The sequence below is a fragment of the Dipteris shenzhenensis genome, chromosome 32 (assembly GCF_047967505.1).
Source record: "Dipteris shenzhenensis isolate YYH24624 ecotype China chromosome 32, Dip_SZ_1.0, whole genome shotgun sequence".
Lineage (NCBI taxonomy): Eukaryota > Viridiplantae > Streptophyta > Polypodiopsida > Gleicheniales > Dipteridaceae > Dipteris > Dipteris shenzhenensis.
This window is the reverse complement of record NC_141627.1, coordinates 29,342,610-29,365,825: the sequence shown is the minus strand read 5'-3', so window position 1 is coordinate 29,365,825 and position 23,216 is coordinate 29,342,610. Positions and strand designations below refer to the sequence as shown.

At 46.0% G+C, this 23,216-nt stretch overlaps 1 protein-coding gene across 1 annotated transcript; it reads left to right on the top strand.

The window, feature by feature from the left end:
- Positions 1 to 1,826: 1,826 nt before the first annotated feature.
- On the top strand, positions 1,827 to 22,368 carry LOC147880581 (uncharacterized). Its single transcript, XM_087371225.1, has 8 exons — positions 1,827 to 1,925; positions 3,096 to 3,277; positions 3,562 to 3,814; positions 4,940 to 5,092; positions 5,505 to 5,555; positions 5,697 to 5,898; positions 21,460 to 21,788; positions 21,933 to 22,368. Exons 1-8 carry the CDS (start codon positions 1,827 to 1,829, stop codon positions 22,206 to 22,208), a joined length of 1,545 nt encoding a protein of 514 aa, XP_087227351.1. The 3' UTR covers positions 22,209 to 22,368.
- Positions 22,369 to 23,216: the final 848 nt, after the last annotated feature.

The window sequence follows — 23,216 nt, the reverse complement described above, 5'->3', positions numbered from 1 at the left end:
ACCATGGCATCCACACATAAGGAGTTAAGGCACATGGAAGAACAAAGCATCATGCATCAAGCTAAGAAGAAAACGCCATCAACATCAAGCATTGTGTAGCAAAAACCTTGCCACCTTCAGCCCATATGTTTGTAAATCAAACCTGACCACCTGAGAGTAGCTATGAAAGCACCCAAGGGAGGTATTGACATGTACAAACCACACTTGACCACCTTAAGTAGAAATGCATGCACTAAGGGGAGGTGATGGATTTGTAACTCACATCTGACCACCTTGTAGTAGCCAATGGATTATGGCACCAAGGGGAGGTGTTGAGATACGGTGCCATGAGCACGTAGATTAAAGGCTAAGGTATGTGATAAGGAATGTATTAAAGTAGCCACCCTAGGATGACAAGATGTGGAGATGTGGATCAAGGATATCCACAAGGAGAGATGTGGATCGGAGAATCCCACAAGTGTTGACTATTCAAAGGGCACTCTCTATATAAGAGGCCTATCATGTATTGTTGAGAAGAGAGAAATGCACGCTCACTCAAGATTCTATTTATGAGTCCAAGCTAATCTATCTTGGAACCTAATTGACTTGAGGTACATGTCATGAGCACTCTCTTCATTATGTTTCCACATAGGTTCCATCCACCTTAGAGCTCTCCATAGATCCTGAGGCATGCATGTTTTCTAAGATCCTCTGGAGGTTGGCAGAGGGGTCATGCCTAGGGGGGAGCTCGGCGGCATATGAATTGAACGTGTGTGTGTGTGTGTGTGTGTGTGTGTGTGTGTGTGTGAGAGAGAGAGAGAGAGAGAGAGATTTTTATGTCCAAGGAAGATCAAATTGATTTGTGGGGCTCATATTTGGACAGATACTGTATATACCTTGGTGGCCATTTGGGGGAGCATGCAGGGATCTTCCTAGGTAGCCTCTACTATGAACATTTTTTTCCTTAGGGAGTGGAATGGCCGAGCATTCTTCTCAAAGTCCTCCGCAAGGTCGAGATGGCACTTCTAGCTTTAGCCTTGGATGTTTTCTAGCTCTTTTACAGGAGTCTGATTTGCCCTATTTTGGTGTTTGTTTTTTCATGCAATGCTTGATGCATTCTTCCTTGACTCATAATTAATAAAAGTCTTCCCTTGGGAAAAATATATATATATATGTGGGACCGCAACCGAAGCTAGAGAGCCAGAGAGAGAGGCCAGAAGACCCACAAAGAGAGGTAGAGAGAGGCTAGAACACCCACAGAGAGAGGAGGCTAGATCTACATACAGAGACTAGAAGATCCACAAAGAGAGGTAGAGAGAGAGGCCAGACCCTAAGGTTGGGTTCACACCACCCGACTGGTAATAGGCATTTCTTGGTGAGTTGGGCATCGAAAGGGAAGGGTGTCCAGCCACGCCCCCCCGTGCCCCCCACCCACAGGCCTTGATCAACCTTAGCTACACCAATCGGAAGCCTTGGTAGACTGTGACAACAAATAAGCCTCAGCTTCAGCGGCATAAGTTGAAAGCCCTTGGTAGGCATTGACACCCAAATTATAAACCAGGCTGCGTAAGGAGCATAGGCGAGTTGGTGGTGAACACGGCAAGTCGGCGTGGCTGTCGTGAGGTGGCACACATCCTTGGGGAGGGGTGGGATGAAATATGATATATTAAATGATGATGATGATGATGATGATGGGGTAGCAACCGTCGTGTTTTCACGGTCCCATGAAAGGCCAACTGAAATTCATCAACTTCGCCTGCATCGCCACCTGAAGCTTTTCCTTCATCCTTTCCCTTTCGCCATGAAGAGAAAACGCCTTCTCTCCTAGCTTTCCATCCTCCGCGCCCATGGCCACCACCCGTTCCATCTTGCATTCCCTTGAAAGCTACCAGAAGTCTCGCATTTCCTTCGTCCAAACCGTTGCCGAATTGGCTACCAAACCTCAGGTCCTCAACGCCTTCCCTCTCTCCTACCCCCACCCCCCCCCCCCAGCCCATTTCACCGCTTCCTGCACTATTGTTAATTTTTGACATGTTGCTCTGCAATTTCCGCACGCCACTAATCCGTAACGAGCGCTGATATTTTATGGCGTGCATCGTCGGTTCGCATTCACTTTGATGGGGCCTTCAGAGTGCATCACGGTATCTTTGAATAGGAAATTTATGTTGAGATATCGATTGATGCTTCATTACCAGCGCCAGCTAGCTTTAAGGAAACTATTTCCTTTAACAAGGACATGGCTGGTGGATACTCAAGTCAAGAGACTTGAATGCTTTTATCGACTTTCCTGGAATTTCTGTTAACGGAATGCACAAAAGAATGTGCTTCTGAAGAAAACCTTTTTCTTTGTTTCAGACGTTGTATCACTTATTTGATCTTGCCTGCAACTTCTGGCCCGTCACATACCCAACAAGTGGTTTGCTGTTAGGCCATTCTAAACTAATTGCTCTTAAGAAAATTATTTGCTTTGTTCCAACTCATTCACTCCATTATCTTAGATATCTACGATTGTCACGAATCAAGGATTTGATCCCATGCAAACCTTGGATCATTCCGCCTGGCAGTAAAAGAACTTTGTATCAATGTCATCTGATCAAATTAAAACTCTAATGATTCGACGAAGCTGAAGTCTGAAAAACTTTATATCAATGTCATCCGACCAAATTGAAATTCTAGTGATTCGACGAAGCTCAAGTCTGAAGAGAATATCTTTCTTTTTCGGAGAAAAGAGAGTAACTTTTTACAATAGACTAAAATCTTATTGGACAAATGGGATTGATTCATGTTATAGATTCAAACCTTGGCTTCCACGATTTTAAAAAACGTGAAAATTTTGTAAGTGCTCAAGCGCTAAAATGCCAAATAAAAAATTACAATGGATATCTCTGTAGTGTGAACAAGGTATACCGTGCTGTTTAAATTGGCAGACTCAAGCAGAAAAGAAAATTTCATTGGAAAAAAAACAGAGAAAATTTTTGAAACACTTAAATAAGAGCAGCAATAAGCACGTAGCATTAGTTCCCGTAGGAGCAAGGGAGGTTCTGATGCAAAATGTTGGAATCACTTTCTGTATTTAAACCTTAACATGAATTATGGGCATCCCTTTTTCTTTGCAGAACGTAGAGGTGCTGCACAATGCCGGGGTGATGCTACTTCTCAAGCCTCTGCTACTTGACAGTGTTCCCCAGATTCAACAAACAGCTGCATTGGGACTCGGACGACTTGCAAATTACAGTGAGGAACTAGCAGAAGCAGTTGTATCACAAAAACTTCTTCCTCAGCTTGTCCAATCCTTAAAGTGAGGACCTCCACATAATCAAATCAGTTTTCTTCAAATTCGTGTTGGCACAGAGTAATAACAGGGAGATATTGTATTCCTGAGTGAAATTTTCATCTGTCATCCTTCTCTATTGTACCGTCAGGAGGGTATATTATTGAGTTACACCATAATAACAGAGAATATTAGAAAAGATGTGCAGGTGCACAGAGCATATAGCAACTTGAAGTTTACAGCATGAGATTAAAAAGAGGCTTTACTTAACTAGGTCTAGAACATCTCTAATTGAAATCTACCATTTGCAGGGAGCAAAATAGGTATAGCAAGAAGGCATCAGCTTCTGTATTGAAGGCTGTTGCCAAACACACTCCAACTCTTGCACAAGCTGTAGTGGACTGTGGCTCCCTGGAGCAGCTGGTGCTGTGTCTTGAAGAATTCGACCCTATTGTGAAAGAAACAGGAGCTTCAGCTTTGGGTCAAATCGCTAGGCACAATGCTAAGCTTGCTGAATCTGTTGTTAATGCTGGAGCAATATCACTTCTAGTTCTGTGTGTGCAGGCATGATTTTTTGTCTACCCAATGCTGTGATTTTCTCATCTCAGTCGTCATTGAAATAGTAATTCTTTTATAAAACTATACTTGGTAAACCTTTTCCGCTCTCTCTCTCTCTCTCTCTCTCGGTCAGCAGGACAGGTGCAGTCATGTCAATTATCCCTCCAGAGCAAAGACACGTGATCTTCTTAACGACTTTCACATCATCCCTGGTATCCAGATTTAAATCATGTGCAGATAGAATCTTGTGTTCACAGAATACGCACCTGCTTGCACAGCCTCTTTCATGCCTGCTTACAATCTGACTACACCAAGTTTTCAGAAAATTAAAAGATTATCGTAGCTCTTACTTTTTCCCTGTGGCTGTCATCCAAACGATTGGAGAATGTGTTCCAACCTCTGTTCTTCGGTCAGAAACAGAGTCTACTCATTTTCTGGTACCCAAGTTTGTGATGAGGCTCATCGTTACAAGATCCTTTATCAGGGGTTTTCCAGGAGGATGCTTGGAAGCATTGGCTAACTTAGTAGATACCTTCTTTTCAGCTGTCTCGACCATGAGGTTTTCCTTATTGAGGCTTCTGGGCTAACATTTCCACCTCTTGCTCGAGATAAGGTAGGAGACCTCCACTTGTATTCACTCGTACCCTGTTTCCGTCTGAAAACTGCCAATCTCACACTAACTTTTCCTTGTAACCAAGGGGGATGAATTATTTATGCATGGCTTGAGCCAGCTCCAAGGTGAATTTCGCTCTGCAAGGAGTCCCACCAATGGAAGCTCCTCTGGTGAGCTTGATTGTAGCTGTGTAGAGCCTGTCTTTCTCTGTGAAGGGCTGTGACTGAAAGTATAGAGAATAATTATTCTCCCATTGCTCTAATTCCTCTGGGTAGAGGGAAATGTCAAGTCTTTCTCTGTGAAGGGCTGTGACTGAAAGTATAGAGAAATATTATTCTCCTTTTGGTCTATCTCTGGGTTGAGCTTGTCTTTCTCTGTGAATGGCTGTGATGGCTGTGACTGAAAGTATAGAGGAATTTTATTCTCCCATTCTTCTATCTGTCTCTTGTGCAGTGCAGTGCATCACTTATTGCTATCATCAGTGTCCTTAATGTTAAGGATCCTTTTTTGAACTCCAGGAACCAGAGTTGTCTCTAAGGCGTGCCAGTGCACTCACACTAGCAGACATAGCAAGGCATGCTCCGGAGCTTGCTCAAGCTGTAGTAGATGCTAAAACAGTCCCTTTGATTGCACCTCTTGTCACGCATACGGATACCAAGTTGAAAAGACAGGTATACATAGTGCAAATTTGCATCGCAAAACAAACTTGTGAGCTTTGGGTTAACCCTTTAATATACAGCATCAAACATAGGCATAACACGAATCTCTCGAAATTTGCAGGATGAAAAGATAGCCCTTCTTTTTCAATTCATTGTTTTTGGTGCAAATCACAGCATTCCATCCATATACATTTAAGATCAGGACATAAATTCAGTTGAAAGTGCAATGACGTTTGTGCTCCATGGTTTGATCCATAGTTCATAGTCTACAGACTCACATTTGAAGATTGGGATGGTTAATGCTGTAGAAAAAAACATTTGAAAATCAATTAAAGATTGAGCTAATTAAGGTGGAAGAAAAAAACATTTAAATTCAAGTAAAAGAATCATACTAACAGAACGTTTTAGAGTCGTATTTGTGTAGGTTTGTTATTGCTTGAGCTCAATTGCAAAACACTCAGTGGAGTTGGCAGAGGTGAATTTACTTTCACATTACTTTCAAAACTTCACTATTGTAGATCAAGAGGTTTCTCTAAAGACAATGTACTGATAGTCAGGCTATGTCAGTTTCTTTGTCATTGGGCATTGTTTGTGCTACTGATCATTTTACCTGCAGGTCGTAGTAGCAGCTGATGTGTTTCCAAAGATCTTCTTGTCTTTGAAGGACACTGATCCTCAGGTCAGAAGAAATACTGCAACAGTAGTCCGTGAAGTTTCCAAACACACACCACAGCTTGCTCAGATGGTTGTAGGTAGCGGTGGTGCTGCAGCACTCGTGGAAAATGTGTCTGAGACATATGGGAGTGAACGCTTGCCTAGTATGTATTCTTCAGAAATTGTATTCTTTTATAATTAGTATGGTCTGAAAGCTTCCTAAGAATCAGTACAGGTAAAAGCAGAGGAAAAAAGAATATATATGCATATCAACAATAGCTCAGACAAAACGTGTTCCTACCTAAGGTCTTATGAAACCATTACTATGACAAAATCTGGTGGAAAATCCTGATGAGACAAAAAAGATCGCAGACACTCACAAGAAGCTGAATTGCCTGCATAACATGAAATAGTTGAGTTGGAAATCCAGTAAACCTGGTTAAATATTGGAAATTATAGTGAGAAAGTGATGATATCGAATCATATTGAAGTGTTTAAGTTTTCCAAATGATCATCACTTGTTCAAAAGGACGATATGAGCGATGAAAACAATGGTGATCATGGCACCCTTTGTCTAATGTCCATGAAGGTCAATAGACTGCAACCTGCAATCTCACTATAGTCCACTTGTCTTATCAATGTTCTGGTCTGCACTACTTCCATGCACAGAATTTGAAGGGCCCTGAAACCAGATCTGTGGCTTGAGCTCTTCATCAGTCAGACAAACCATGACTGATGAATTACTTCAGCCAAAGATCCATCCTTGTTAGTTGAGAACCATGTGAACCCAGGCAGTCCACCAGATTTTCACGATTGGGACTTGAATTCCAACTGAATTGCTTTCATACACCTTACCAGGACCAACACTGATCTCTCTCAGATCCTTTGGCTGCTCATGGTCCCCATACGAGGATGGTGTACATAGAATGTTCAAGACTGGCTAGAACTCGATGGCTGCTCATCATAGGAAGCAATATTGACATAGGGGCTTCAAGTATGTGTGGGTGGGTGGATTTGTATGTGTGAGAACATACGTTGATACTATGCTCTACACCACCATTCGCGGATGACATCGGTGGGGATGTCATAGTAGTAGCTAGTCCCCACTACGCGTGATGGAGTTTATGGTTCTCAACGTTATGGGATTGAAACTGCACTATGTGTTGTGTTTTTAGAGGATGAGTTTGGGCATGATTCTGGATTTATCTAGATATATAAATATATGCCACACTAGGGGCTACTGTTTTATTAGCCTTCTCTTTTAGTGCTCTCACCTCCGAAGTGCCGACAGAGACTTGGTAGGAAGACCTTTGTATGAACGAATGCTCAGTATGTGTGAGTGTGTGGGTTTGTATGTGTGAGAGCATAGTTTATACTATTGTCTACACCCACCGTTGGGAACTGATGACGTCAGTGGTGATGCCATAGTAGCTAGTCCTTACTATGTGTGATGGAGTTTATGGTTTTCAACATTATGAGTGATTATCATGAGATTGAAACTGTGCTATGTGTTGTGTTTCTAGAGGATGAATTTGGGCATGATCCTAGATCACCTAGATATATAGATGTATGCCACATTGAAATGCTCGCTAAGGTCTCCCAAAAAGTATTTACCGAGGCATGTGCAAGTCTGTGAGGAGAATGGGGAACACGGTTCAGAAAGCATGACTTAACTAAGTCAACCGAAAGATCCCAAGAAGAGTCTATCATAAAAGATCTGAGGTCCCAAAAGAGAGCCAAGCCACCGAGGCCCAGGTCATAAAGAAAAGGGAGGGAACAAACTAACTCAAGAGTCTAATAATCCCCTTCCAGATCAACCTCGCCTATCTGCAATCCCTATGATAAACAATGTTTAATGGATGCCTCAATAGAAAGGCAGCAAGTGCAAGTAGGGGCTGATCCAACCCTAGGGACTTCCAGAGTCTTCTCCAAAAATATTTATGCAAGGCTGCAAAAATCTGAAAATTCTCCCAATGAGGAGCTTTGGTGGGCTTCTTGCCCCTAAGATTGAGTTGAAACCTCCTAGCATTGATAATACTGTAAAGAAAGAAAGGGAGGCTCTTCTCATGGTTCCCTACATCGATCCACTCCCACTCCCTAGGGTCCCACTGTATATACTTTATGGTAACACCTCCAAAAAGCCAAATCCTCATGAACCGAGAATGTGATCCGGGTTTGAAACTAGGTATCAACTTGAAATCAAGAAATATTGCTCCACATGACCCAAAACCCTAATCGGCTCAAAAACAACGTCCATTGGGATATTCTCATTTGGACCTGGATAATCTGCCTGCGAAAGGAAAATTAAAAAACCAAGGTATCCCTGTCTAAACCTTATCAAGAGGAAGCAGATCCTCTCTCCCACGCATGTAGCCGGTAGTACCAAGAGGATATGCCTTTCCACATGACAGGCTGCCTATCAATTTCTTCAAGAGGGAGGGATTCTTCTTGAAGCTTCCCCAAGCTTGCAGGATGGCAGTCATAAGTGGAACACCTGTTGAAGCTCAAGCTTGCAGGATGGCAGTCATAAGTTGAACACCTCTGTTGAAGCTCAAGCTAGAGATAAGTCCATGCATAGGACAGTGCAAATTTTATCAGTGCTAGCAAAAGTTGTACATATCTAAGAGAGCAAGGATCTTGGCTATGCCGACTAAGCAGGATGTAAATCTCACATAGCTGAGCCTCGTGCACCTGATTTGGAGGCATGAGTGATCTAAAGTACACAAGACCTTGTTGAGGTCCAGCAATAGTCTTGGACTCCTTAGCATGTTTGATATCTGCTCATGTTGTCCTCTACTTACCATGTTTAATATCTGCCAATGATGTCCTCTACTTCGCTTCATGGGAGTCGGGACATGCCATGGCATTGTGATTGTTGGAAGTTGAGGGCGTATTGAAGAATCAACCCTACACATTGGAATACACTCATCAATCTCTCACTGACACACACGCTGAACCCCGATACTCAGAAAACTGAAGTAGAAGATATTGAAGTAGAACTCGGACCATACTAATCCAGAGGTGTGTTGAAAACTGCTCAGAGTTTTTAGCACAATGTAGCTGAGCTCAGAGTCGACAATCTGGGAGGGCAGCTCAAAAGAGTAAAGGCAGCAGGTTTGCTGAAGAGCTCACTGAAGAAGGAAGTGAGACCGACAAATGGATTGTCGACAGGGGTGAGTGTGCTGAGCTCATAGATGATGATGAGGTTAGGAGCATTTACAGATTGACACCTTTGACAAGATTGGAGGCATTCAAAGGAAGCTCTAGATGTGGTCACATCAGCAGTGCGCAGTCAGCTAGTGTGACCTGATGCTGGAAGGCATCATCAAAGGAAACTCTTGATGTGGCATCATCAAAAAGCAAACTTTAGCTTTTTGATCACACATTAGCTTTTTGATGATGCCACATTGGCATCACCAAAAGGCAAATTTTAGATGTGGACTGATCGTACATTAGCTTTTTTATGATGCCATCAGGCTCTTCATAGGCGGTAGACCAGTAAGAGGACATCTACAGGGCCCGTGAGTAGGCGTCCCATTCGAGGCTTCCAACATCACAATACCAGGTTGTCTCATTGTCAAAAAAGGTCATTGACCCACTTGTGAGGCCCCATATGACAAAGAATTTGGGGTTCAATAGACCTGGGTAGGATCTGGGCAGTAGAAGCTCGAGTAGGCCCCCTGTTATGGCTGTATCAAGCTGGGAAGGAGCTGCAAAGAGCATTGTATATATGGAAGCATTGCAGGATTGTAGCGCCTTTTTGCAGGCAAGACCAGGGACTTTTATAGGCTTGGCACAATCTGAGTATAGGTCGGCAGTTTCAACAGACCAGTTGGGTCTGTTGCAGTCTGATCAGCCTGTTATTACAGGGTCTGTTCAGACCCTGGTCGACTCACATTTCAGTTGGCCCTATCTGGAGGGTTTCACAAACCCCTCCTCCCCTAAAGATAGGGGGCATTGGCACACTCTATCCTATCCCACTGAAGCTTGATTCTAGGTACCAGAGGAGAAGTGAGAGCATCTTGGCTCTCTACGGATCTCAGCATATCAGTTGCTTCTAATTGTTGTTTTACCCAGCACCTTGTTGGATGTTTGTATGAAATGTACGACTTCCCTCCAGACACCCAAAGCATCGATCTACATAACGAAGGAACTCCAATAACCAATGGTAGCAAGATTTCCAAGCATCAGGTAGCATCAATTGTGGATGAAGATCTTATCAATGTTGCAGTAGCAGAAAACAAGGTACTGCATCTTGAGAATTATGCTTTTATTAGCATGCTTGTGCCCATGGTATTGCTCGTAGATAAATGTCAAAAAAACCTCAAATCCACATGGATGAAGGAGATCCTGGAGCTCCCTGAATCTCCTGTTGTGCCTTCCCCTCCTTCACTCCTCCAGCCTCAAGCTCTCTGAAAGCCCGTTTTTAGGCTTTCCAGTGTGGTCCCAAGGCATAAGTTCCCATTTTGGGCTGTCTTGGACCTTTTTATGCTCTCCCCCATAGGTCACACCTCGTTACCAGCACCCCTCTTTCGATTTCTGATTTTTCCTGCCTCTAAAACAGCCCATTTTGGACTGTTTTGCCATTGCGACTGTCAATCTACCCTACCTCAATCTTGGCCCTGCTCTGGGCCCTTTCTTGGCCTCATCCAGCCTCTAGCAGCCAGATTGTTCTACTGCACTCACACACACATCTCACTCCACCCAACCCCACCCCCAAACACACACACACACACACACTCCCTTTTTTTTTCTTTTTTTCCCATGAAAAAGACTTCTATTAAGTATGAAAAATGCCTGCGTGAGCAAGCTCAAAGCGGAAATACATCATGCTGTGAGGAAACCCCCTAAAATAGGGAACATAAAACTCAAAATGAGCTGGAAAGAAACCAAGGTTGAGGCTGAAAGTACCACCCCAACCCTGTTGTAGTCTCTAAGAAAAAGGGGTTACCCCTCCATTCCTTAAGTAATATAACCCTCCTAGCTGAGGCTGCCCGGGAAGAACCCGACGTGCTCGCCTGACTAGCCATCAGTGTGTGAACGGTTTCAGCCCAAATACTGGCCAGGGTGTGCGAGGAATGGACCTAAGATCTGTCTAAGGCCTCTGTGCATCTGGCCCTCCAAATCTGCCAAGCAGTAGCGGGAGATAGGCACATCCTCCAGGGAGCAAGTCTTGACTAGGCGAGGTCGAATCGACATGGCCCAAGAAGCATCCTGCCATTCATAGAAGATCTAAGGCCCTGATAGGGAGAGCCAAGCCACTGATCCCCACATCATGAAGAAACCAGAAGGAGAAAAAATATTGAGGACCCTGGCAATTCCCATCCCAATGGCTCACACATGCCTGCAGTCACACAAAAAATCTCATCAGCGGCGGACGAGCACCTCCAACAAGTGGGGTCTACCCCAAATCTAGACCTCCACTTGTTCACCTCCAATCCCTCCATGAATAGAAAGCCAAAAAAAAAGAGTGACCTTTCTATTTCTTCGGGATCTCCAAAGCCTCCGCCAGAAGACCCTTTGCAAATCAGCAGAAACCTGATAATTCTCCCAATGAGGGGCCCTGGAAGGTCTCCAAATTTTGCAGCTGATCTAGAACTTCCTGGCGATACTGACCGTGTAAACCAAAAAAAGGAGGGCTCTTCTCTTGGTTCCCTGCAACAATCCATTCCCACTCTTTGAGGTCCCACTGAAGAAACTTTATGGGGACTCCTCCAAAGAGCCACAAACTCCAAGAATCCGAAAGGGAAAGACGAGGGCTTGGATTAATATGCCATGCCTCTACTTGCCCTGATCCAAAAATCCTATGATACTAACAGGCTGAATAGGTATGCCCAAAAGAATATTCTCTAAAGAAATAATCAACGTGCCACCTGCCTGTACATCAAAAACCAAGGCATCCTTGTGTGCTTCCAAAAAAGCTATAACCTGGAGAGGAATGCTTGTCCTCTCGAGAAAGTCCCCATCCACACGAAGCAAAGAACGGGCATGTCATCTGTATCCACCCAATCAAGGGGAAGAGCTGCATCAATCTGAAGTATCCTCCCTGCACATCCTCTGAGGTGACAAAACGTTTGATGTTGACAAACTTCTGGAAGCTTCTTGAAGCCTTTCCAAGAACCTAAGGAGGCGGTAGGGCCTCTCTCCCACCTAGACCACTGCATATAGTGAAGACATACCAAGCTGCCTACCATGCTCATCAAGTATATTGTCATTCCACATAATCGGTTTCCTGTCAATCTCTTTGACAGAGGAGGGAGGAACTCTCCAAAGGATACTTCTAAAGCTGGTCCAAGCCTTCAGAATTGCAACCATAAGCGGGGAGGAAGGAGACTTGAGATGGGCTGAACTAAAGATCCATCTGGTGATGTCCATCCAATCTCCCCCTGAGGAGGGGCTGCAAGCCTGAATACTATGAGTGAAGAAATTTTTCCAAGGCACATCCCTAGGCATAAGTCCTCTAACCACAAACTTGCAAAGCAAGGCCCTGCATTGCAAGTCTGGATCTATGATGTTTAGACCCTCCTCCTATGTGGGAAGGATCAAGGTGTCCCAATCTATTCTGTCAATAGTGTCTGTAGTGCCATCTAGCCCGCTCTATAACAAATTCCTAATATGCCTTATGAGCTGAGTGATACAATCTCTGGAGCTGCACCAACAAGAGTACACATACCAGCAGGCTGTGGCCAGCAAAACTTGGTTCACAACCACCACTCTGGATGCAAGGTCTAGTCTAGCTGAACTCTAAAAAAGGAGTTTCCTTCTAATGCTCTCTAACACAGGAGCAAAGTGCTGTGAAGAAGAGACTCTCATATTTGAACTCGCCAACCTAGGAATACACTGCCAAATGACCTGTCTGGTATCATCTGCAGCCACACTACCAAGATCTGCTGAAAGAAGGGAGGCATAAAAATATGTAGCTATGCGCATGACGGCATCTGGATGTGACTGCAAAACTCTGTCTGAGTCCATAAGCTGAGAGACACTCTCTCTACTATGTCTAGGGCCATGAGTAGAGAAGAACTGCTTATTGACTCTACCTCCCATCTGTATCCAAAAGGACTCTCGTGCATGAAAGGCAAACTTCCCAAACTCAATAGACTTTCAAGTAGAGACTTGATTGGCCTTCACTCTAGGTTTGATAGGGCTTTTCACCTCCACTCCCTTCTCTCTCTAGAGGACATCTCACCTATTGCATTAGTCTATGCAAGGCATGGCCCCTTCTCCATCCCCATCTCGATCTAGTAATTGGTTTCAACTTAGAGATTTCAGTTCATTGCATTCTATGGGCTAAAGTCACTCTTTGTGTATTATTTAGTTCCATGTGTGATGTATGTACATCAATAATCAACTATGGTAGATCTACTTGATTGCTGATGGTGATTATTCATTGCATTCTATGGACTACAGTCACTAGTATATTGTTTCCTCTCCCTTTCCCTTTCCTCTCGCTCTCTATGCCTCCCTCCCTACCTTTCTGGGGAAAATAATAATAATTTGCAGAATCAGCTTTCCTAATGTACCTTAGAATTTTTTCTATACGGTGCAACGTACCGGTGCTCGTGCCGTATGTATAGTACCTAATGTATGGCACCACCTTGGGATGGATATTATCCCCCCTTAACAAGGAGCCGAGTCTTGCAAAATGTCAAGAGGAAGCTACTCTATTGGAGCCCCACCAATTTGTATTTGGCCTTTAGGGCCCTTTTGGTGAACCAGGTTTTACTAGCCTCTGTTTGGTACTTGTTGGCTCTTTTCACGCTCTTGTGATGGCCAACTCAAGTTTGATAAGGATCTTGCTTTGGTCAATGTGATGGGATACTTTGAAAGTATTTCTTCACTTAGTAGATCCAAATGTGTACTCCCCCATCTCTCTCAGCAACAACTGAGCTGCTGCTGCTCCCCGCTCCCTTGCTGCCCCCTCTCCTTCAGCCCCTCCCTCAGCCCCCTCCTCACCCTCAGCCCCTCCCCCTCCCCCTCCCTCAGCCTCTCCCTTCCTCCCCCTTCTCTCCCTCTCAGCCCGCCCCCTCCCCTCTCAGCCCGCTACCCCTTCCCCTCCTCTCCCTCTCAGTGCCCCCTCCCCTCTCAGCCCGCTCCCCCTTCCCTGCTCCCCCGCTCCCTCTACCCCGCTCCCCTCACCCACTCCCTGCCTCAGCCCTCCCTCTACCCCGCTCCCTACCCCCCGCCTCTTCACCCCTCTCCTCTACCCGCCTCTACCTCCCTCTCCTCTACCCCCTTCTCTCCTCTCCCACTCAGCTGCCCCCTCCCTTCTCAGCCTGCTCCCCCATCCCGTTCCCTCTACCCGGCTCCCTGCCTCAGCCCTCCCTCTACCCTGCTCCCTACCCCCCGCCTCTACCCCCCTCCCCTCTACCCGCTCCCTTCCCCCCGCCTCTACCTCCCACTTCTACCCCCCTCCCCTCTACTCCCCTCTCCTCTACCCCGCTCCCTCCCCCCCGCTTCAGCCCTCTCCTCTTCCCCGCTCCCTATCCCCCCGCCTCAGCCCTCTCCTCTACCCCCCTGCTCTTCTTCCTGTCTCCCCCCTATTCCTTCTCCTGCAGCGTTTTTTGGAGCGGACGGAGCCTCAAAAGTATATGAATTGGCCTCCTCACCTCGATTGGCGATGGATATTTCATCGGCCAATCCTACTCCACCTCCACCGACCGCGAAAACTATTACTTTTTCTAAAGACGAGTTGCAGCAACTCAAGAAGGACGTAGAGATTGAATGCTCTACCACATTGCTCGCACGCATCTTCGGGTCTCACCCTTCCAAATCTCAAGCCAGAGACTGGCGGCTCTCCCCCCAGACCTCACTCCACAATTGTTAGATGTTTGTCTTCTGGGACGAGGTTTTTTCCAGGTTGTTTTTGACACTCCAAATGCTGCGAGCACCGTGCTCAAAGCTGAATTTCTACACCTGGGACACAGGAAGATCTTCTTTGACACCTTTGATATTGGTTTCGACACAGTGGAGGCAGATAAGGAAATCTTTTCGCTCTTCATCAGATTTCCTGGGCTTCCCCAGGTTTACCATCGACTCCTTTCTGTTATTGGGGAGCATTTTGGCACGGTTGCTGAGATCCCACGGGGTTGCCGTTGACTGCAGCAGAGGCAACCAAGGCTGATGGGGTAGTTAGAGTTAGGGTCCTCCATAAGGATCCCAACCTCACGATGGACCATGTTATGATCCAGCGCTCGGATGGTTCCTCTTTTCGCTTGAGAGTAGAGATTACAGGCAGGCAGGACCAGTGCAGGATATGGAAGACCATTGGACACTTTGCCAAGGATTGCCCCAAGAAGAAGAAAAGGCCCAAGAAGCCCTCTGGTACAACTACCGCCCCACGGCCTCGACAGGGGGGTGGTACAGGTCTAGCACCTGCTCCTCGGCCTCGACAGGGGGGTGGTACAGGTCCAGCACCTGCTCCTCGACCTCCACATAGCGGCCCTCCTCAGGGTGGTGGTGCAGCTCCTACTCGCCAGAGTGCTCCTCGACTGAGCGCTCCTTTGGTACTGCCACCTTCTACCTCAGGTGCCTCACGACCTGCAGGGGCACCCATCGCATACCAGTGGGTTCCGGTTCGTGTGCAGATTCCTCCTTCATTTCACGAGGATACACCAGTGGACTCTGCTTCACCTCAGGCTATCCCTCGAGTCTCACCTCACACAGTCTGAGATGCTTCGACCTCCTCCCCAATTGCAGCTTCTCCCCTGGAACCAGCGGTGCCAGACACTCTCCTCGAGGCAGTAGAGGTCTCCGCGGTCATGCAGACACTGGATTGAGAGCAGTCCTCACTTCCTCCCTTGGATAGGGGGAAGGGGATGGTTTACACTATTGATCCTCTTCCCTCAGAAGGGATCCTTCGCACTCCGATGTCTGGCCTGATTCACAAGAACTCATTTTCAGCTCTGGCAGATGCTTCAGATTTAGGAGTAGTTTGTGTCCTCTACTTTTGGTGAGCTAGTGATTGGGTTTCCTGTTGACAGGCGTTAGGTGGTAGGGTTATTTCCCCTGTTGATTTTCCGCTACTTGGTTCCTCCACTCTACATCCTCCCATTGATGAGGATTGTTAGCTGGAACATACAGGGCCTAGGTGGTGTCCCACATCGCCGCGGCAGACAGCTGATCCGGGATCAACTTCATCCAGGTGTTACTAGGGGTTCCATTGATATCTTATTTATTCAGGAGCACAAACGGGATTCTAGAGATTATGCCCACAAAGTGGATTCTAGAGATTGTGCCAAGTCAGGCAAGTTGCTTTTTGGCCATACATTTTGGTCGCCTGCCTTGGGCACTAGGGGGGGCACTTCTATTTTAGTTTCACAGTCAGTTCTCCCCTTAGTTGTTGGACACAGAGTCATTATTCCCTCTAGGGCTCAGTGAATTATTCTCTTGACTGGAGGGCGTAAGGTTGGTTTCCTTAACTTGTATGCCTCCAACATTAGAGGGGAACGTGTCATTATGTGGAAGGATTTGCTCTCCTGGGCCCCCATTGCAGATTCATGGGTCATTGGAGGTGACTTTAACATGGTTGAGTTACCATCAAACAAAAAAGGGGGTAAAGAAGGAGGACTTCACTCTTTGGAGAGAGCAGCTTGGGATGCCTTCCTTTTTCGCTACTGTGGCAGGGATACTTGGTTGGACGATGCCTTTCTTATTCAGCCACAGTCCCTCCTGTTCTCTTGGTCGAACAGGAGGCATCAGATGCCTATTCATGCACGCATTGACAGATTCTATGTAGATGATTGGGCACTAATCGGTATGCATTGCTACTGGGGTTTCCACTTCAGACCACTTTCTTGTCGTGCTGGCTATCTCAGGGCCTCACTTGAGAGGCCGGTCTGCCAGCATTAGGATTCCAGATGCCTTGTCCTCAGAGGAGGACCTTACAGAGGCAGCCCTGCAGATATGGGTTTCTCATGTCTAGGGTGGGCAGCCATATCTATCACATGTAGCTACTGCCCTTTCTGGTATTAGCGACTTCTACCACTCAGTTGCTTGTACCAGGAGACGAGATATTCTCAGACGTGAGATTGGTGTTCACCAGCAGTTGGCAGCTTTGAAGAGGGAAGAGCAAAAACGGCTTTCAGATGCTTGGATTCAGGAGCGCCTTGCTGCAGCAAGAGCTCATCAGTAGATATTGCTTGATCAGAGAGCAGAGTATGCCTTTCATGCATGGGAGTCCTTCTGGATTCATATGGGTGGCAGAGTCAATAAACACTTTTTCTCTTCTCTTGGCCCTAGAAATAGTAGAGAGAGTGTATCCCAGCTTATTGACTCACATGGGGTTTTACAGACAAATCCAGATGATGTCATGCGCATAGCTTCATATTTTTATGCCGCTCTTCTTACTGCAGATCCTGACACACGGGATAGAGAGGATGCTAGACAGGTTATTTGGCAGAGCATCCCCTTGTTGGTGAAACTGGATATGCATGTTTTGCTTGATGCACCTTTCACCAGCACAGAGTTCGGGACTGCACTTTCAGCTCTTCACAAGGGCAAGTGCCCAGGTTCGGATGGCCTCACCCCTTCTTTTTTCATTGCATTTCGGGATATGATTGGAGACTACATTACATCAGCCCTACAGGGCATTTGGGACTCTGGCGAGATGCCCGGGTCGCTCACAGAGGGTCTCATCCACCTTATCCCGAAAGGAGGTTGCAGAAATTTAGTGTCCCAGTGGAGGCCTATCACACTTTTGGGGACATGTTACAAGATTCTGGCCAAGGCAATCAGCCTCTGATTGCAGCCCCTTCTCCCAAATCTTATTCATGACACTCAGACGGGATTTGTGCATGGCAGAAGCATTTTTTATAACATTCTCTCTTTTTTGGAAGCTTCAGAGTGGGCCATGCAGAGCGGCCAGAATCTAGCCATTCTACTCTTGGATTTTGAGAAAGCTTACGACAGAGTAGATTGAGGTTTTTTGGAGGGCACCCTTCTACGTTTTGGCTTTACTGATGCTTGGATCAGAGGTGTTTCCTCTTTGTACAGATCAGCCCATAGCCAAGTACTTATTGGTGGGGTAAGGGGTGAGAGATTTCAGATTTCCAGATCAGTCCGTCAAGGATGCCCCCTTGCTCCTTTCCTTTTTTTGTTCGTGGCTGAAGCTATGAGTATCTATGTTAGATCTCAAGCTGACATCTTTGGGCTGAGACTTCCCATCAGAAGGGAAGAGGAGCTACTTGATAGTGAGTTGGCAGATGACACAGCAGTTTACTTGGATGCCACACCACAGACGCTCACTTCTTTCAAGACAGCATTGGATTTATTTTGCTTGGTGGCGGGGACGCAGATAAATTGGCATAAATCCAATGGCTTTTGGATCAGTGATGAGGACACTCCAGTTTGGGGGCTTGACATAGGATTGACTTGGGTTCAGAGGGGTGTGCCTGTCAGGTATCTAGGCTGTCAGGTCGGCTTGGATATTTCTTCCACGCAGCAGTTTGCTCCCGTGTTGGAGAGCATCACTTTTTTGGAGCTTAGCCAAGCTGGATCTTGCCTTTAGAGTTACGGTGGTCAACTAGGTCCTCTTGGCCGCGGCCTAGTTTGTTTGTTCATGCTGGTGCCGTTCTAGGGACTGCATCACTGAGATCAAGAGACCGATCAAAAATTTTCTTTGGAGTGGGCTTGATGGCACAGCAGATGCGTTAGCCAGGGTGGCTTGGGAGACCCTCATCCTCCCTACACAGGAAGGGGCTCTCAATATTATTAATCCAGATTTACAGTGCAGAGCTTTACTCTGCAAGATGGTGGTGCGGGGACTTATGCCAGGGTAGGAGCCGTGGAAGGCATTTCTTATAAGTAGCATACAGATGTGCACACCTTCTTCAAGAGGAGACTGGATGAGCAGTATTAGGTGGATTTTTACCACAGCACACCTCAGATCACCTTCGTCCCCTCTCATGGTTGCCATACTGAAAGCATGGGCAAGTTTCAGGAGCACTCTTTGAAGGATTCCTCCTTCCTCTTATGAAGAGATTGATAGGCAACCGATCATGTGGAATGACAGTATATTGGATGATCATGGCAGACCACTTGGTGCCTCACTCTACATGAGGTGGTCCAGGTAGGAGCTCTCGGAGAGGGGACCCGCATCATCATTGGGGTCATGCAAAGCTTTCCGCACGCTTCCAGAGGAGACCAAATCTCAGTTGACAGGACATCTCAGAGGGAGTGCAGGGAGGATCTTGTAGATTGAGGCAGCCCTTCCAGCGGATTAGGTAGACACAGATGATATGCCACTCACTTGCTTCACTTGGGCAGATACTTTTACGAGAGGCGGTGTTCCTCTTCAGGTTTTGGCCTTTTGAGATGCACATGAGGATGCTTTGGTTTTTAGTGTGCATGATGGTGGCAGATTGCTCAGGTCCACATTGGACATCTTGCTTGAGTCTGCTTTTCAGCCTATCAGGGTTGTAGGTCTTTTGGTGCAGGAATCAGATTCAAAGTGGTTCCTCGACCCAGACCCCCGGCTACTCCTCTCCACCGGATCTTGGAGGCTTTGGCTCTACGGGGGAGTTCCCATTAGGTATTTGCAGTGGGACCCTGGAGAGTGGGAGTGGATTGACGCATTTGATATCACTGCGGATTGCAGAGGTGCTTCTGGAAGAGACTCTGGAAATCCCACAGGAATAGAAAGATCACTCTCTTCTTTTGGCTTTCTATCCATGGTGGGATTGCAGTGAACCTTTGGAGATCCAGGTTCGGAGTCAACCCTACTTGCCCTCGTTGCCTCTCTGCTTTGGAGACTATTCAACATTGCTTATGGGATTGCAGACATGCGAGGATGATTTGGAAGGGGGTAGCCAAGATTTTCAGTCACTTTGCCCACTCCCCATTCTTTATGACATGGGGCTCAATGGCTTGGCTTTCTCTTACAGGGCCTCAGGTATTCTATGAGAGACTTCACTTCTCTCGGGCCATTTCGATTCGACGTCATCAGGTTGAGTCATGTTCTTTGGATGTGATACCACACCTTCCTTTTGCAGCTATACATGCCTCTGTGGATACCTCTTGGGAGATTCTAGCGAGCATAGCAGCCTGGCATATCTGGAGAGCCAGATGTACAAAGGCATTGGAGGGAACTCATCCCTCGCACACATTGGCTAGTATCTGGACAGACACCGTACATACCTTGATGGCCGTATGGACGAGTATGCAGGGAGACTCCCATGCAGCCTCAGCTAGGAGGGCTTCTTTCTTCAGGGAATGGAAGGATTCTCCTTTCTTCTTTGAGACTTCTACAGGGTTGAGGTGGCACTTTCAGCCTCGTTTTCCACCTCACTTTGAGGGGGTTTATTTATCCTCATGATTTCATGATGTATTCCGCTTTGAGCTTGCTCTCGCAGGTTTTTTCTCTTACTTACTAGAAGTCTCTTTCTTGGGGGGAAAAAAAAGTGTGCGCTCCCTACAAAGGCAGTGATTGGATGCCAAGAATGAGATGGATCTTCATGGATGCCCATATTAGACTCCTCTCTTTTACTCCCTTGGCAGCGAGATCATCAGAGCTTGGCAAGCATCCCTCTTATGGGTTCCTCCTCACACGTAGGATAAGAGGAACAGACAGACCTTCATGTGGAATGCATTGGTTTAGGTGGGAGAGGGGCCCCCCAACTCCAATGTGGGTATGGCCTTGCCTGAGTGTCACATTATCACAGAGGACTTACAAGGCACCTCCACCGTGGATTCTGGAGAGCCTTCAAAGAGATGGCCTTGCGTGAGCATCACACTATTGCAAGACGCTTGCAGACACACACTGCTGATTGACATAACTTTACTCCTTGACTTGCTTCAATCAAGGAGTAGACCAGATTTGGGGCATAGAAGTTAGGTGGCTATGTGTCTTCTTAGACCTGTGTTCCTTTATAGGTTACCTTCATCCTTTGGGATTGGGTCGAGACAGATCTCGATAAGGTCAGAGAGTTTCGACTGACTGGGCAGAAACCAATTGAGGATGCTATGCTTCACACGATCAGAGATGATGGATAGATCCCTTGTCATGGGTCATCATTGGTGTTTATGACTCTTATTGTGGTTGTCCAGCACCTAGCATTGGACCTTGGAGAGTGGCATTAGATTGAGGCAACAGCTCCCTTTAGGAAACTTTCCTTCTTTGACTACACTGTCTGTCCAGAATGCAGACAGATTTCCATGTTCTTCTTGCCCTTCCAGTTTGGTAGACTCCTGGTCAACACTTGGAGACAGACATTTGGTACAGATTCCAGATGCCCTGATGCTTCTTAGCCTCAGACTCCATTCATTATTGCATTTGGGGTTGCAGAGCAGAGGCCTTAGATGAGACTCACACATTTTTATTCCAGACACTTCCTGTGATCTACACGCCTTCATGGCCACCTAGGGTAAGATTCGAGGCTCCTCACAGGCTGCAGTGGCCAGGAGAGAGGCCTTCATGGCACTTCCCCTCTTCAGATTGGTTACAACAGCCTCATCCTTTTGCAGCATAATTGTGTATAAGGTGTCCATACGATGAGCCGCAAAAAGCTTGGCCCCATCAGACAACTTCAAATGATGGTCTTGGAGTTCTTTCCTTTTTTTTTTTCCTACCAGCTTTGTATATGGGAATTATTTTATTACATTACCAACCATTGGGAAAATTTCATGGTTAACCATGTCTGTTTCTTTTTTTCAATCTTTCACAGAGAGAGAGAGAGAGAGAGAGAGAGAGAGAGAGACATTGGATACATTGGTTTATCTATCTGCAGGTATTATGACACTTGGATACATTGCAGCATTTGATGAAACCCTGGCAAACATCATTATAGCATCAAATGGCATCACTCCTCTTCTTGATGCACTAAGTAACGAACAAGAAGATCACATTAAGAGTGCCAGTGCATGGTCCTTAGGACAGATAGGAAGGCATAGTCCTGTTCATGCTCTAGCAATTGCTGAGGCTGGTGTTCTTCCAAAATTAGTAGCAACTTTCCTTTCCCCAAGTAGCAGTGAGGATCTCCAAAACAAGTGTAAGCGGGCATTGAAAGCAACAACAGATCACCTTACACATCTCCCTGCTCTTGATTCTTTGCTCCAGGTAAGATAGTGCTGGTCTGAATGGTCACAATACCCAAGGATTCTCTTCGATGCCATTCTATCATTGCAAAGTGTATTCAGCACTAATTGAGCCACAGCAATCAACAGTGAACAGTAACTTTTAAGACCTTTGTTTTTCTTGCAGGGCCCACGACTGCCCGAAGGCATTTTGAAATTTGTTGTTGCTCAGTTAGCCAAAATTCTACCCAATGACCCTGATGCAAGGACCAAGTTTGTGACATCAGGAGGTTTTGAGAAGCTTCAACGGCTGCCCCTGGAACCTGGTAGTGAACTAAAAGAATATGTCGACCGTATTAACACCTATTACCCCATAGAGATTGTACATTATTACTCCCCTGGGTACTCTGAGACACTATTACAAAAGTTGACTGGCAGCAAACCTGCAGTAGCTGCAGCATGATTTCATGTGCATCCTCGGATCCATCCCAAATAACCAAGTTTGGCAAGAAACAAACTAGCAGGAACAGTTACACAGATGCATTTGGCTGGTTGTGTGTTACAAAAATGGATGAGAATGTCCACCACTGCAGGATTTTCTTGGGGCTGCTTAGTCTTTCAAATTATCAGACCTTTCTGGAAAAGTGCGAGTGTGTATTCATCATTTGTGCTCAATCTTTTACGATACCACTGGAAAGGAATGGGGTTTTGCTAAGGGTTTGCAAAATTTATACGTCAGTACATTTAATAAAGAAAGGTCGTTTGGATGTGACATGAAACTGATTTTAAAAATGTATTTCCTACTTGACTTTAAGGATAACACAGAGTGAATAACCTTGACTCAAGGTCCAACCCCTTCTACCCTTACCTTGCTTCCAATTCAGCCCTTTCTCCCATCACCTTATTCACTCCACCTACCTACTCTCCTCTCCTCTCCCTTGTCTCTCCATTCTTCCCTTACATGCACTTCCTCTTCTATCAAACAAGCCACTCTCCCTTGTCTCTCCATTCGTACGACCTTGCATGCCTTTCTCTTCACCCTCCCCTATCAAACCAGCCACTCTAGCCTTGTCTCTCTATTTGCCCCTATCACGTGCTCGCCTAACTAATTCATGAATTTTATGGGCCCCTCCCACCACTCCTCATCAAGGACTTTAGTTCTTGCGCGATATTTTCTTGAGCAACAAAATTTTTTTCAAGCTCAAACAAAATTTTACCTTTATTTTCCATTGGAATAGTCTTAAGAAAGAAGATGCACGAAACCTCTTGAAGCGATCGAAAAGTAAAGCAAATTTCAATCTTACAATATTAAGGGGGGGGGGGGATCTTGTGTGGACTAAATTTTCCAATTTGCAAAAAATGTATTATAATAACAAATTGTAAAGAGATTGAAGTGAGTCTATTTTTATGGACATGGTTCAATGGGGCTATTCAGACAACTAGTCGACCATAATACTCGATCAAGGAGGGG